The sequence below is a fragment of the Adiantum capillus-veneris genome, chromosome 15 (assembly GCF_014529385.1).
Source record: "Adiantum capillus-veneris isolate H3 chromosome 15, ASM1452938v2, whole genome shotgun sequence".
Taxonomy (NCBI): Eukaryota; Viridiplantae; Streptophyta; class Polypodiopsida; order Polypodiales; family Pteridaceae; genus Adiantum; species Adiantum capillus-veneris.
The window spans coordinates 119,760,879-119,776,023 of record NC_140945.1 but is presented as its reverse complement, the minus strand read 5'-3'; the positions used below and the strand labels follow the sequence as shown (position 1 = coordinate 119,776,023).

At 48.4% G+C, this 15,145-nt stretch overlaps 1 protein-coding gene across 1 annotated transcript in view; it reads left to right on the top strand.

Annotated features, from left to right (window-relative positions):
- The window catches only part of LOC147441378 (Chaperone DnaJ-domain superfamily protein), an 82,845-nt gene that overhangs the window by 52,403 nt on the left and 15,297 nt on the right, over positions 1-15,145 (top strand). Inside the window, exon 4 of the mRNA XM_086483038.1 lies at positions 12,439-12,516. Coding sequence (XP_086339164.1) covers positions 12,439-12,516 — 78 coding nt within the window. The remainder of the gene's footprint in view (positions 1-12,438; positions 12,517-15,145) is intronic.

The window sequence follows — 15,145 nt, the reverse complement described above, 5'->3', positions numbered from 1 at the left end:
AAGACTACACACCCGAGAAAGATGAGAAAGGTCTATGTACTATACTCGGATACAAGCTAGAGGAGGGGAAAGACTCTACACCCGAGAAAGATGAGAAAGGTGTCACGAGGACGTGGCAGCTGTTAACTATGTCACGAGGACGTGGCAACTGCTAACCTTAGTTGTTGGTTTCTTTCCAATGATTTTTGTTTTATTTTTGAGACCTCTTTTTGAAGTTGCAAACGGTCGGACATTATATGGCCAATGTGAACGGTAGTTTCACCCGCAGAGGGGAAGTTGGTCGGCATTGGAATTCGTATAGTAAGATGATGTCTAGGCTCAGTGCAAGATCATGTAGGTCCCCCCGTCGCACTTAGCAAGTTGGTGGATACTAGGAAGTGAACTCAAGGCATAAAGTCAAGGTGGGATCACCAGCAAAAAGTATCTGACAGTTGGGCTACATTGCACTTTTGGATGTGGTCCCAATGAGGATAGATGGTCAGATGACAAGTGGGAGCCCAACGGAAGCATCTCCTAAAGATTAGGGAACTGCTATTTTGGGCCGTGAAATGTGTTCGCGTCATTACCTTCGGTATGACCAGGGGAACACTTTACAACTCTGCCGCGAAGTCAACTGGGCAACCTGTCGGGAGATTTTTAGGCAGCAACCCCACAACGGGCAAAAGCTTGTAATCGTGCCAAGTGGCGGAATTCTGTGCACTTTCCTTCTCCATCAAGAAGTGGCGCTGAAATTTAAGCTGGGAGAGGCCTCAATTTTCTTTTTGTCACAGGTTAAGAGCTATGGAGTGCTTTCTTTCCCTCTCATGTACAGTGTGGTGCTAGGAGTGATGCCCTGCACGCTACACACTGCTCTCTCTCTCCCCTACGTGCAGTTATGTGATGCCCCACAAGAGGGCTCTTCATTTGACTGATGTACAGTTGTGTGGATTCATGCTTTTGTGCTGAGGCAGGAGCCTCCTTGAGCAGGAACAGGGGTAGCTAACTGCTACTCCAAAGGAGGCACCGGTGAGGGTCATAACCTCACCGTACATGTGCGTTTTCAATGTTGTGTATGCGCTGGAAATTGACTATTTTTCAGCCATACGGACGCTAGAACCATTGGGAATGGTGCCCCACTGGCAAAGGACAATTAGGGGACTGTTTGGGGCTGAAAACATGCGAGATTGTCACAACCACTATATATATTTGTTGGTTTCTTTCCCTGGATTTTATTTAATTTTTGGGACCCACTTGTTAAAATCACAAATGCCCGGAGATTGCATGGCTAGTGTGATGGTTGGGCCAATCGGCACTAGAGGGGGCGCCCAAAGTTGAGGGTGGAGGGTGAATCATTGTGCTATAGAGTGCGTGTGAGTAGTGGGTGCAGGTGATCACAACTTTAATGGAAAGCTTGCCTTCTCTCCTTTCTCATGTAGCGCGATGATTTTCCTGTGCATCTCTCTCGCCTTTGCACATATGGTAATGTAGATGACCATGTATAGTTCAGGAGTTTTATGCGCGTTTGCCAAGGCAAAGAGCCTTCTGTACAGGTACTGGGTTAGTTAATTGCTAATCCCCTACAGGTACACACAGGTTCATTGCAAGAAATGCGAAAACAGAGAGTTTTTTAGCGTGTAAACTCGTCCAATTCACAAGGGAACTCTCCCATTGCATGCGGGAGCTTTTGACGCACGCGTAGACGTGTTTGGTCCGCATCAAAATGATGCAAAACAGAAAAATTACAGCTTGCTGTGTTTTTTTTCTTGTACATGACAATTCAGAGAGATTTCCCGTGAGGAATCTCATCTAATTCAAAGGGAAAGTGGCTCTACAGGTGCGGCACGCGAATCGGCGCGCAAAACAGAGAATTACAGCTTGCTGTAATTTTTTGAAGGTTTAGTGTTTTGGCCAGTTTTGATGCTTACAGATCCTAGGAGCTTCAGGGAAGCTAGGGAATCACCGAACAGGTGTTTAAGTGCAAATTAGAGGCGAAAAACAGAGATTTTAGCGCGCTGTAATTTTTTGCTAGGTTTTGTAAAGTGCGTGGAAAGTCACTGTTTACTTGGGATTTTGTCTGTGGAGACTTCTAGTGTGGTTATGTTGCCAAAGTCGGGTAAGAGTAGGGGAATTTCAGCCCGATAAAAGTGGGACAGCTTGTAGAAGTTTATAGGTTTTTCTTGAGTGTAATAAGAAGAAAGAAATACCCATAGGGGTGCCAACCTTTGGGGCCAACGTGGTGTCGCTGTCTACTTGGGAGCAATGTAGCTGCCAAGTCATGTTTTGTTTGAAGTGTAATTTCCAATCACAGGTTTATTCGTGAAGTTCCTTTGTATCGTAAAGTTAAAGTAATGATCAGGTGAAAGCTAACGTCTACCGCCCTACGGGCCGGTTTCAACTACCACAACAGAGATCACATTCCCCTTACACCATAGGCACGCTGATCGATCGAGCGACCGAGTTAGGGAGATCAAGACGCCCACAACTGCAGAGGACTACACAACATCGACGGAGGGTGCATCATAGGATTCGGGTCACTCTGGCCCAACATGCACGATGCTCGGTCAGACTACTGACCATGGAGGAGATTGATGAGATCCACCAGCAATCGATGATGGATCTCCAGTGATTTAGCTCTTTTGAGGATTGTACACCCTGCTCATCACACCCGCATTGTGTGGTATTAGCCCTCATTCACTACTTTCACCCCCCCCACCCACTCATTATCTCATATCCTACACAATTCCAGATAGTTGCTTAGTTCACGTCTAGCAGTTTAGGATTCTATAGTATCCCTTTTTACAGTACCTTTTTATTTTTGGTACTCAGACATGGTATCAGATTCACCGCGTTGTAACTTTTTGGTCTCATAGGTCATTTTGGCTTTTTGAAGACGTTAATATAACATTTCCTTTCATCTCTCTCTCTCTCTCTCTCTCTCTCTCTCTCTCTCTCTCTCTCTCAGAGTGGCTACATGGAATTGTAATGGATCTTTGCGCCTTGATGTAGGGGCCTTTGAGGATAGTTTCACAGGGAGAGACATCATTTTCTACTCTGAGACGCATCAGGCCCCTGGGCCCTGCTCCATGTGAGCGGATACAGATGGGAGACATCTTGTAGACAAGAGACTCGATCAGAGCGCAGAGGACGAGGTTCAGGAGGAGTGGCAGTCTTATTTAGGGAGGAGCTACAGTCTCTGATACATATAGCTCGGAGAGATGAGCATGCTAGGTACATGTGGGTGAGACTGAAGGCAAAGACAGGCAGATATCTCTACATCGCTATTTGCTATTTCCCTCCTAGTACGTCAATATATGCATCACCTAGAGGACAGTCCCCCTTCTCTATTTTAGATGATATATGGGAGTTTACAGAGATGGTGACATTATTATCTTGGGGGATTTCAATGCTAGGACTGTCCATCACCAGACAGTATTCTATGATACCTCAGAGGAGTTGATGCGGGAGCTTGATATTACAGAAATGGGCCTGTCTAGATTATCACAGGATGAGGAGCACACTGAGTTTGGCAGATACTTGATTGATATGGGGACTGCACATGGATTGGCCATTTTGAATGGCCTACAGAGTTTCCTTGCAGCTGGTGGTTTTACATGCTTTCCATATCTGCATGGCGCTAGTACAATGGATTATGTTATGGCTCTGCCAAGACTCATTCCTTCCTTTCAGGATTTCTTGGTGTGAACTAGGCCAGTTGGGGTAGCAGTCGATCATGATATCTTGTCTTTCACTCTATCGTTCTAGTTCAACACAACTCCATTGGGAGAGGCCTCCACACATACTCGGTATACCTTCATGAGGGAGACGGATCACGTATACACTGATGAGATATACAGCTATGCACTTAGGGGCCAGGACAACCACTAGATGAGCTCACCTAGATTCTGACAGAGACGCTACATGATGCAGCATCAGAGGCATATCCCCACAACCAACCTACACGTAGACGATCTGGGAGCATGCCTCAGAACAGTTGGTATGATGAGGAGTGTAGAGAGACGAGGATCAGATTACAGAGAGGTGCTCATGGGTATTACTACACATAAAGTGTCACAGATTATCTTTCGCCGCCTAGTGAGACGAAAGAAGAGGGCTTACCTATCTCAATTAGAGCATGATCTCTATCAGTTGTTTATGAGTCAGGACTCTAGTGAGGCATGGAGGCTTTTCAATGAGCACTCTTCACCGCCAGCCATCACTTCCACAGAGATATGTGGGGAATATGCTACATCTCTCTATACAGCATCGGGGCAACCACCTTTGCTTGACCCTTCAGAGGCATGCCCAAAACCATGTACTTTCTTTACTGTTGAGAGGGTAAGGAAAGCCATTGACAAGATGAAGACAAGAAGAGCACAGGATCATGATGGTCTCGTAGCAGAGCACTTTATCCATGCCAGAGATATGCTTGCAAAGCCTCTTGCTATGATGTTTAATACAGCCAAATATGAGAGTTTCCCTGAGACTTGGAGTATGTCCACTATTGTGCCTATCTTCAAGTCGGGAGATTCTATGCTTCCCGGGAATTACCGAACCATCATGGTTGGTCACACTCTAGCTAGGCTTATATGCATCAATTCTTGAGCATGAGTTGAGTGGATGGGCAGAGAGAAGAGGGCATACGGGCAGCAAGACAGGCAGGGTTCAGAAGAGGTTTCTCCACTCTTGACCAGATTTTGACACTTAGAGCCATTATTGAGGAGGGTAGACATCATGGCAAGAGGATATATTGTAGCTTTGTGGATTTCCGCAAAGCCTTTGATACAGTGCCACGAGCCAGACTCATACGCAGATTGCAAGACATGGGGGGTCCACAGAGCTGATATGGGGGATCTTAGCTTTATAAAGGACCATGGTAGGACATGTACGCACTACTCAGGGCATGTCAGACATGGTTCACTCCACGATTGGGGTGAAGCAGGGTTGTCCCCTATTTCCGACTCTCTTTGGGATATATGTAGATGAGTTTTCAGATTATGTACATATAGAGGGTGATAGAGGTGCTCAACTTGCAGGGACACGGATTCCGTTGCTATTATATGCTGAAGATATTGTGTTGATCTCCGATTCTCCAGAGAGGATGCAGTGTTATTGGGATGCATTGCATGTATTTGCATGGGATAGTGGATTGTTTGTGAACCTTGGTAAGACCAAGGTAATGGTGTTTAACACCACGGCGCAGTGGGTAAGGAGGTCCGCCCCCAATTTTACATATGGTCGAGAGACTGTGGAGTATGCAGATACATACACTTATCTTGGGGCGGTTTTCAGTGGTCCAGTATTTTCCCTGAGGCATGCAGCAGATACGCAATTGACCAGAGCCTATGCAGCACTGGGGAGACTTGAGAGGATATGTTCGCAGGTTCAGTTCCAAGAACCTCGGACAAAGCTTTGGCTCTTTGACACTTCGGTCACTTTGGCCATGCTGTACGGAGTGGAGATATAGGGCCCTTCAGTTGATCATCATAGCAAAGCTGGCAGTACTGATGGATGGAGATGTATGGAGAAGCCCTTGGTGTCTATGATTTCTAGGATGATTAGGGCCAAGGCCTAAGTACCACATGATATTGTTAGAGCGGAGCTCGCTGCTCCTCCATTGGTAGTGGAGGCACTCACTCGATCAGTTTCATTTATGCATAACACTTGGGCTCTCCCTAGAGACAGATATGCTCGATTAGCACTAGAGTCTTCGCGACAGCTGGCATTGCAGGGAGATAGATCATGTTGGTATGCAGAGATGGCATCTTGGTTTCAGCTACATGGCTTTAGTATGGACCGGCTACCCCCATTTCAGTACTCTCTGGATGCACCCTCCATCTCCCTCACTAGGACAGAGATTACCAGGCTCATCAGACAGGACTTGATTCAGTTGGACATGAAGAGGACATGGATACAACCTACACACGAGCTAGGTATGAAGATGACTTTCTATAGAGAGCATCTTCTCCAACTCACGGAAGATGGTTTTGTGATCAGACCAGGATACATGGATACTCATCTATCCCACGGGATACAATGTGCTATTGGTCAGATACGCACATCCTCACATCAGCTAGAGATCGAGACAGGCAGATTTAGAGGAGTACCCGTTGAGTCCAGGATTTGTTAGGTGTGCCAAATAGAGCCAGAGACAGAACTACATTACATATGTCACTGCCGCTTTCACTGTCTATTTAGAGAGGGTTTTTGGCCACTTTCTAGAGTCATGAGATACCAGGATCAGAGATGCCTCCGTATATACTTACTGGAGATTTGCAAACACAGAGAGGACCTCTTGAAGAGGGGCACAATGAGAGATCCCGCGACAGCGAAAGATTACAAATTTCTTTCAGTCACAGACAGAGGAGTTCGAGCACCCCCCACAACATAACAACACCAGAGGCACTAGAGGCATACTGCTTGATCGGGCGATAGAGTTGGGGCGGTCCCGTCGCCCACGGATTGGGGGGCCCTCTCGATATCGACGCAGATTGCGACAGAGGATCCATACCATACTGGCGCGACATAGGAGCCGTCCCGGATACTGATGTATATGTATATGATGCCTCAACTGTCAAAGAGCTCCATTGTATCAGCTCACCCTTTGTATTTCCTATTCCCTTTGTATCAGCTTTCACCCCACCCCTACCCACTATTTTATTTTCTTTTCAGTTCTTTGTACTTTTTGTACCCAGACCTGGTATTAGATTCACCACATGTAACCTTTTGGTCTCATAGGTCATTTTGGCCTTTTGAAGACGTCAATATTACATTTCAGTTCATTTCATCTCTCTCTCTCTCTCTCTCTCTCTCTCTCTCTCTCTCTCTCTCTCTCTCTCTCTAGACACGATCGGAGCACAGAGGGCGGGGCTCAGGAGGAGTGGTAGTGTTATTCAGGGAGGAGTTGCAGCCATTGATACATATAGCCCGCATGGATGAGCAAGCTAGGTACATGTGGGTGAGATTGAGAGCAGAGACAGGCAGATATCTCTACATTGCTATTTGCTACTTTCCCCCGAGTACGTCAGTTTATGCACCACCCAGAGGACAGTCCCCCTTTTCTATTTTGGATGATGACATTTGGGAGCACCGTGGATTATGTCATGGCACAGCCGAGCCTCATCTCTAGTATCGAGGATCTCACGGTTGGACCCAGACCTGTTGGTGTGGCAGTGGACCATGCTCTTGTGTCGTTGACCATCTCTTTTCAGTTTAGTGTAGCACACAGGCTACGGGCAGCAGTCCCTACTCGCTACACCTTCACACGGGAGACGGACTCTGTATACATAGATGGGATCTATAGACGCATGTGCACAGAGGAGCCAGGGCGACCTCTGGAGGAGCTTACTACTATACTGACACAGACACTACATGATGCAGCAGCAGAGGCATACCCACATACCCAGCTTGAGCAGAGATGCCGTTCGGGGAGCATGCCCCAGAACAGTTGGTATGATGAGGAATGCCGGGACACTAGAGCTAGACTTCAGAGGGAGGTGCTTTTGGGGGACATCACTCACAGACAGTCACAGATTGACTTCCGACGCCTAGTGCGGCGGAAGAAGAGGACATTTTTGGCTCGCCCAGAGCAGGATCTATACTAGCTATTCTTGAGTCAGGACACACGTGAGGCATGGCGGCTCTTTCATCAGCACTCCCACCCCCTCTGCCATCAGTTCTACAGAAGCCTGGGCCAGTATGCATCATCTCTGTACACAGTTCTTGAGCAGCCCCCCCTTCCCGACCCCCTCGATCCATGCCCACACACATGTGCTTTTTTCACCGCTGAGATGGTGAGGAAGGCCATTGACAAGATGAGGACTGGGAGAGCATATGATCATGATGGCTTAGTGGCTGAGCATTTCACGCATGCCAGAGATTTACTAGCAAAGCTTCTAGCAGTTATGTTTAACCGTGCCATGTGTGAGGGCTTGCCTGATACTTGGAGCCTATCTACTATTGTACCTATCTTCAAGTCGGGAGACCCTATGGAGCCTGGGAATTATCGCACTATCATGATTGGGCACACATTGGCACGGTTGTACGCATCTATTCTTGAGCAGCAGCTGAGTAGATGGGCAGAGAGGGAGGGGATACGCTCAGCAGGGCAGGCAGGTTTCAGGAGGGGTTTTTTCTACGCTTGACCATATCTTGACACTCAGAGCCATCATTGAGGAGGGCAGATCGCGTGGGAGACGGATCTATTGTAGCTTTGTGGATTTCCGCAAAGCATTTGACACAGTGCCCAGAGCTAGTTTGATGCGCAGATTACAGCAGATGGGAGTACCCACAGAGCTCATTTGGGGGGTCATGGCATTATACAGGTCAGTAGTAGGGCATGTACGCACCCCAGAGGGTCTATCCACACCGGTTTACTCCACTATTGGGGTGAAGCGGGGCTGCCCGCTCTCTCCTACTCTATTTGGTATGTATGTGGATGAGGTTTCTGACTACATTGAGAGAGATGGTGATAGAGGTGCACAGCTGGCAGGGACATGGATTCCACTATTGTTATATGCTGATGATATTGTGTTGATCTCCGACTCTCCGGAGGGGATGCAACGTCACTTGGATGCTCTGCATCAGTTTGCCCAGGAAAGTGGTTTGTCTGTCAACCTTGGTAAAACCAAGGTCATGGTATTTAATACCACCCCACAGTGGATCACGAGGTCAGCGCCAGCATTCACATACGGTCAGGAGAAGGTGGAGTATACAGATGCTTACACTTACCTTGGAGTGGTTTTAGTGGGCCAGCATTTTCATTGAGGAGGGCAGCAGAGACTAGATTGACCAGAGCCCATGCAGCATTGGGTAGATTGGAAAGGATGTGTTCACAGGTTCACTTTCAGGAGCCTCGGACGAAGCTCTGGCTCTTTGACACTTTGGTGGCTTCTGCATTGCTTTATGGAGCTGAGATTTGGGGACCTTCACTGGATCATCACGGGAGGACAGGCCGCAGTGATGGACGGGAGAACATGGAGAAGCCTTTGGTTTCTATGATCTCGCGGCTCATTAGAGCCAAAGCCTCAGTACCACGTACTATTGTACGAGCAGAACTAGCTGCCCCGCCACTAGTGGTTGAGGCGCTCACTAGATCTGTCTCCTTCATACACCGCATGTGGGAACTTCCTAGAGACAGATATGCACGCCTTGCACTTGAGTCCTCTCAACAGTTAGCCATGCAGGGAGATACAGCATGCTGGTATGGGGAGATGGCATCATGGTTTCAGGCGCATGGGTTCAGCATAGACAGATTGCCTCCCTTCCTGTACTCACTGGATGCACCCTCTCTGACTCTTACACAGTCCGAGATCACCAGGCTCATTCGCCAGGACTTGACTCAGCTAGACACGAAGAGGACATGGATACAGCCGGCACAGGAGCTGGGCACGAAGATGGCTTTCTACAGAGAGCATCTCCTCCAGCTTACGGAGGATGGTTTTGTGACGAGGCTAGATACATGGACACCCACTTGCCTCATGGGATATGATGTGCTATTGGCCAGATACGCACATCGTCACACCAACTGCGGATTGAGACTGGGAGATACAGCGGAGTACCAGCAGAGGCCAGGACATGCCCCCTGTGTGACATCGACCTTGAGACTGAGTTGCACTACACATGCCACTGCCCCGTCTACTACGAGATACGAGGCCGCTTCCATTGCTTGTTCAGAGAGGGCTTTGGACCATTCTCTAGAGTCATGCGGTACGAGGATCAGAGATGCCTGGGTTTGTTTTTGCTCGAGCTGCACAGACACAGAGAGAGCCTGATGAGAGGAGAGGCCAGCTAGTCTCAGAGACAGATCACAAACTTCTTTAGAGCTGCCACCACTGGACACCCGGAGGAGTTACCACCGCAGCAGAGCTCGTCGCCTCACACCAGAGGCACACTGATCGACCGAGCGACTGAGTTGGGGAGATCCAGACGCCCCCGACTGAGGAGGACTACACAGCATCGACGGAGGCTGCATTAGAGGATTCGGATCACTTTGGCTCGACATGCACGACGCCCGGTCAGACTATTCACCATGGAGGAGATTGATGAGATCCGCCAGCGACCGATGTTGGATCTCCTGTGGTCTAGCTATCCCCGCTAGCTGTTTAGCTGCTTAGTTCACACCTAGCAGTTCAAGATTCCATAGTATTTCATTTTGTCATTTTGTCATCTTGTTACTCTGACTTTGTATCAATTTCACCACATTGTAACTTTCTGGTCTCATAGGTCACTTTGGCCTTTTGAAGACGTTAATATAACATTTCATTTCATTTCATTCTCTCTCTCTCTCTCTCTCTCTCTCTCTACATGATGCAGCAGCAGAGGCATACCCACATACCCAGCTTGAGCAGAGACGCCGTTCAGGGAGCATGCCCCATAACAGTTGGTATGATGAGGAATGTCGGGACACTAGAGCTAGACTTCAAAGGGAGGTGCTTTTGGGGGACATCACTCATAGACAGTCACAGATTGACTTCGGACGCCTAGTGCATTTTTGGCTCGCCTAGAGCAGGATCTATACCAGCTATTCTTGAGTCAGGACTCACGTGAGGCATGGCTCTCCCCATTGCCTTGTGTCTTCTTCCCTACCCTCCATGCCTTTGTATGAGTAGCCTCACTACCCATCATGCGGAGAAGTACTTCGACTTCTCCTTCCACATCATCTCGGTCTTTTAGACCGGTTACTCTTATATGCAAGGCTCTAGTTTTCCTTCGTTGCTCTTCTTCTAGAGTCATGTTGATGATTGTAGGAGTGGGGACGGATGTGGTTTCTTTCCCTTTCCCTTTCTTAGCAACTTCTATCCATTTCTTGGCCTCATCCGCCTTTTTCTGCGTCTTCGTGATCACATCCATCCACGAAGACGTCTTTACCACCTTCTGTTTCTCCTCCTCTGTGATCATCCGTACCTGCTCCTTGATGACCTGATCTCCTCTATCACCGAGGGCTGGAATTCCCCTTCTTCCAGTCCAGTGCTTACTCTATCCGCAAGCTCTCGCTTGAGGACTGTGACCTCTTCTCTAAGTGCTTGTGAATCCGCCTTAAGTGCTTGTAGCTCTGCGTGCAAGTCCTCTTTCTCCTTCTTCCATTGCTCTCCTTCATTGAGAAACATTTGAAGAAGGTTGGTCTTCTCTTTCCACCATCCCTCCATCTCTGCTTTCCATTCTTTCATCTCCCTTTCCATTCGTGTTATCCGCTTGTTTGTAAGCACAAAGGCTGCCTTCTCCTCCAGCTTACGGAGAATGGTTTTGTGACGAGGCCCAGATACATGGACACCCACTTGTCTCATGGGATACGATGTGCTATTGGCCAGATACACACATCTTCACACCAGCTACGGATCGAGACTGGGAGATACAGCGGAGTACCAGCAGAGGCCAGGACATGCCCCCTGTGTGATATCGAGCCTGAGACAGAGTTGCACTACACATTCCACTGCCCCGTCTACTACGAGATACGAGGCCGCTTCCATTGCTTGTTCAGAGAGGGCTTTGGACCATTCTCTAGTCATGCTGTACGAGGATCAGAGATGCCTGGGTTTGTTTTTGCTCGAGCTGCGCAGACACAAAGAGAGCTTGATGAGAGGAGAGACTAGCCAGTCTCAGAGATAGATCACATACTCCTTTAGAGCTGCCACTGGACACCCGGAGGAGTTACTACCACAGCAGAGCTCGTCGCCTTACACCAGAGGCACACTGATCGACCGAGCGACTGTGTGGGAGATCTAGACGCCCACAACTGCGGAGGACTACACAGCATTGACGGAGGCTGCATCAGAGGATTCGGATCACTTTGGCTCGACATGCATGGAGGAGATTGATGAGATCCGCCAGCGACCGATGCTGGATCTCCTGTGATCTAGCTATCCCAGCTAGCTGTTTAGCTGCTTAGTTCACACCTAGCAGTTTAGGATTCCATAGTATTTTATTTTTTCATTTTGTCATTCTGTCATTTTGTAATCTTGTTACTCTTTGTATCAGATCCACCACATTGTAACTTTCTGGTCTCATAGGTCACTTTGGCCTTTTGAAGACGTTAATATAACATTTCATTTCATTTCATCTCTCTCTCTCTCTCTCTCTCTCTCTCTCTCTCACACACACACACACACACACACACGTGCAGGTGGGTTGCGTTTGTTGACTAGCTTGCTGCATTGCCAAGCTTATGAAGCTGTGATACAACTCTCAACATATATATCAATAGCTTGTTTGCTGATATGTGTATTGTTTGGATGAGAAGGTTGACATTTAACGTAATCAACTTTTGAAATTTCTTTTTTATTTTTGAAAGTTTCTTGACACTGTAAAGTACATATTGACTGCATTTTTGTCAGAAATTAATACAAAGCATCATTCCATTACAGAGATCTCTCATTTGTGTAAATTAGTGTGAAATATATTAAGTTGCTCATCGAGTTTGCTGTGGTAATGACTTTTTGATGGTTTATTTTTGCTTTGTTTTAGCTTTGGCAAAGGCCCAACAACTGCTTTTAGATCCACAAGAAAGAGATTATATTGTGGCTCAAATAAATCTGGCACGAGGTATTTTCTTGTTATAAAGCATAAGAGTACTTTACATACCGCATTTTTTGAGATTTTGTGAAAGCATTGGCTATTGTCGTGTATTCAAATTTGAACATAAATAAAAAGGTTTGAGAGAGAGGATCAGATCTGTTTTTAACGAGGTCAGATACAACGGCGTCCTTACGAAACATAAAGACCTAACGAACTGCAATTGACCAAATCTGCAAAGCGAATATTGAAATTGAGCGAGCCTGTATGGCATAACGCTGCAAACGGAATTGTGTAATGCCAAGCAGCGTGAAGGCAGTGTTGGGCATAAGCAACATGAAAGCAGCCATTATGTGCGTAACAAAGTGGTGTTTGCAAAGCTAGCAGCAAGGTTGCAGATTTGTAGGGGTCTCTCTCTCTCTCTCTCTCTCTCTCTCTCTCTCTCTCTCTCTCTCTCTCTCTCTCTCCTGCTCCTTCTCGCGCTCCCCTGCTCCCTCGTTGCTCTTGCGCAACCCTGCTGTAGGCTGCCCCCGAGACTTGTACCTGCTGAGAACAGCACGCGGCCCCCACAGTCGGGTAAGCGTGAGGCAGTAAGGCAGTCCCCACAGAGTGGGCTGCGTGCAGGTGGCATTCAGAGCCTGAGCAGGTCTGTCGAACCCGCAGGTAATTCCAGCCGGGGGCTGCGTGAACTTCATCCCACTGCAGGAGAGGGAACGGGAGCAGACCCCCGCTGGGGCTGCATCTCCTATATCTAGCGTGGTACATGCTCTGCACCTTGCGGGGTAGCCTTTGCTTGCAGGCGATCTCAATCCAGCCAGGGGCGTAGAGAGAGAGAGAGAGAAAGAAAGAAAGAAAGAAAGAAAGATTTTTAACGTCTATGTCAGGCCGAAATCGGCCTATGAGACAAATCAAATGTACATGGTGTGTATGTCATCCGTCTATTGGAAAGACAAATGAAACAAAATTGATACAAAACTGAACTGAATGTAGGTAGTGGAGTATCTAAGGAGGGATGGAGCTCTATCTCTAGGGCCCTCTCGTAGAGAGCATATATGGCCCAAATCATCTCTGTTGGTACCCCAATGCTGTGAAGGCGCTGGAAGAGTCTCTCGCGTGGGACTGTGTCAAAGGCCTTGCGGAAATCCACAAAGCAGCAGTAAAGCCTCTTCTTCCGCGCCTTTGCCCCATCAATGAGGCAGCGTAGAACGAAGATGTGATCAGTGGTGGAGAAAGCTCGTCTGAAACCTGCCTGGCCTGGAGCTCGTAAACCCTCGATCTCTGCGTAGCAGCTGAGCTGTGCCTCAAGTACTGCTCCATATAGCTTGGCCATATTGTGGCCAATCATGATAGTCCTGTAGTTCCCTGGGTCCAGGGTGTCGCCAGATTTGTGGATAGGCACTATGGTGTGCTGTGTCCACTCCTCTGGGAAGCCCTCCCCTATAGCCCGGTTGAAGACATGTGCAATCAACGGGGCTATAGTGGAGGCCGCATAAATGATGTGCTCACTCTGTAATCCAGTATGGTCAGCTTATCGTCTGTGCTGCATGCGGCGTATGGCCCTCTCTACCATCTCCGCTGTAAAGAAGGAGGAGCACGTGGGGCGTGGCTCGTGTGGCTGTGGGATAGGAGGCTGTCCTGGCACCTCGTAAAGTCGCTCTGCATAATCATGCCATATCTGTGGATCCTCAATAGCTGTAGTCGGACGTGGCTCGCGCAGGGTGCGCCATGCTGTCGCGCTATCCATGCTCATGAATAGGCGGTATAGCTCAAGCTCCTGTGCCTCTTCGAATGCTCGCCGCTTTTGGCGTGTCAGCGTCTTCATATGCCGTCTGGCCTCTCTCTCTGTGATCTCTCCTAAGGCTCGCCGTGCACGGAGGCGTCGGTATAGCTCTCTGCACTCATCATCATACCAGCGGTTCTAAGGCATAGTCCCGGGGGGGGGGAGTGCGTCCTGTGTGAGTGGTGTGTGGAAAAGAGCTAATAGCTGAAGTGTGGAGAACGGAAGAGATATGTGATGTGAGAACTGAGAGTGGTGTGGATGGGTGGAGGAGGCATAGGCCATCCTCGACCTCGGCCGAGTAAAGAGAGGCTAGCTCATGTGTGAAATGGATGGTGGTGTGTGGAGTGTGTGCTGTGGAGCTGTGTGGGATGGTATCTCCGGTGATGGAGAAAGAGAGGTATGTGTGGTCGGCTCCGATGGGTATGGGTGGAATGGTGAAGGATGTGATAAGGTGTGTAGCCTCCCTGGGTCCCAGAATATAGTCGACTGTACTCCCCCCTCCCTCTGCAACTCCATGTGGCATACAAGTCAGGCCCCCTGAGGTGGGCCACTGGACCATTCCGTTATAAATAACGAGACGGTGCTGGGAGCCAAGTCGAAGTAGATGTCGTCCGTAGGCTGTGACTGGAGCTCTGTCTGCTGTATCTCTCATAGTAGCCTCCTCATCTAGAGTGTGTAGTGCCTTTGGGTCCTCGTGGTCATATGCCTCACACTGCTCACTGCGCGTACGAGCATTGAAGTCTCCCATAAGGAAGACTTCACCCAGTGTGGAGTACTCCATAATCTCCTCCGTGAGGCATGCGTACGGTGACTCCTGCTCAATAGGGGCGAATCTGGAGCCTGTGGGAGCAAAGTAGCAAAGGGCAATGTAGACGATCC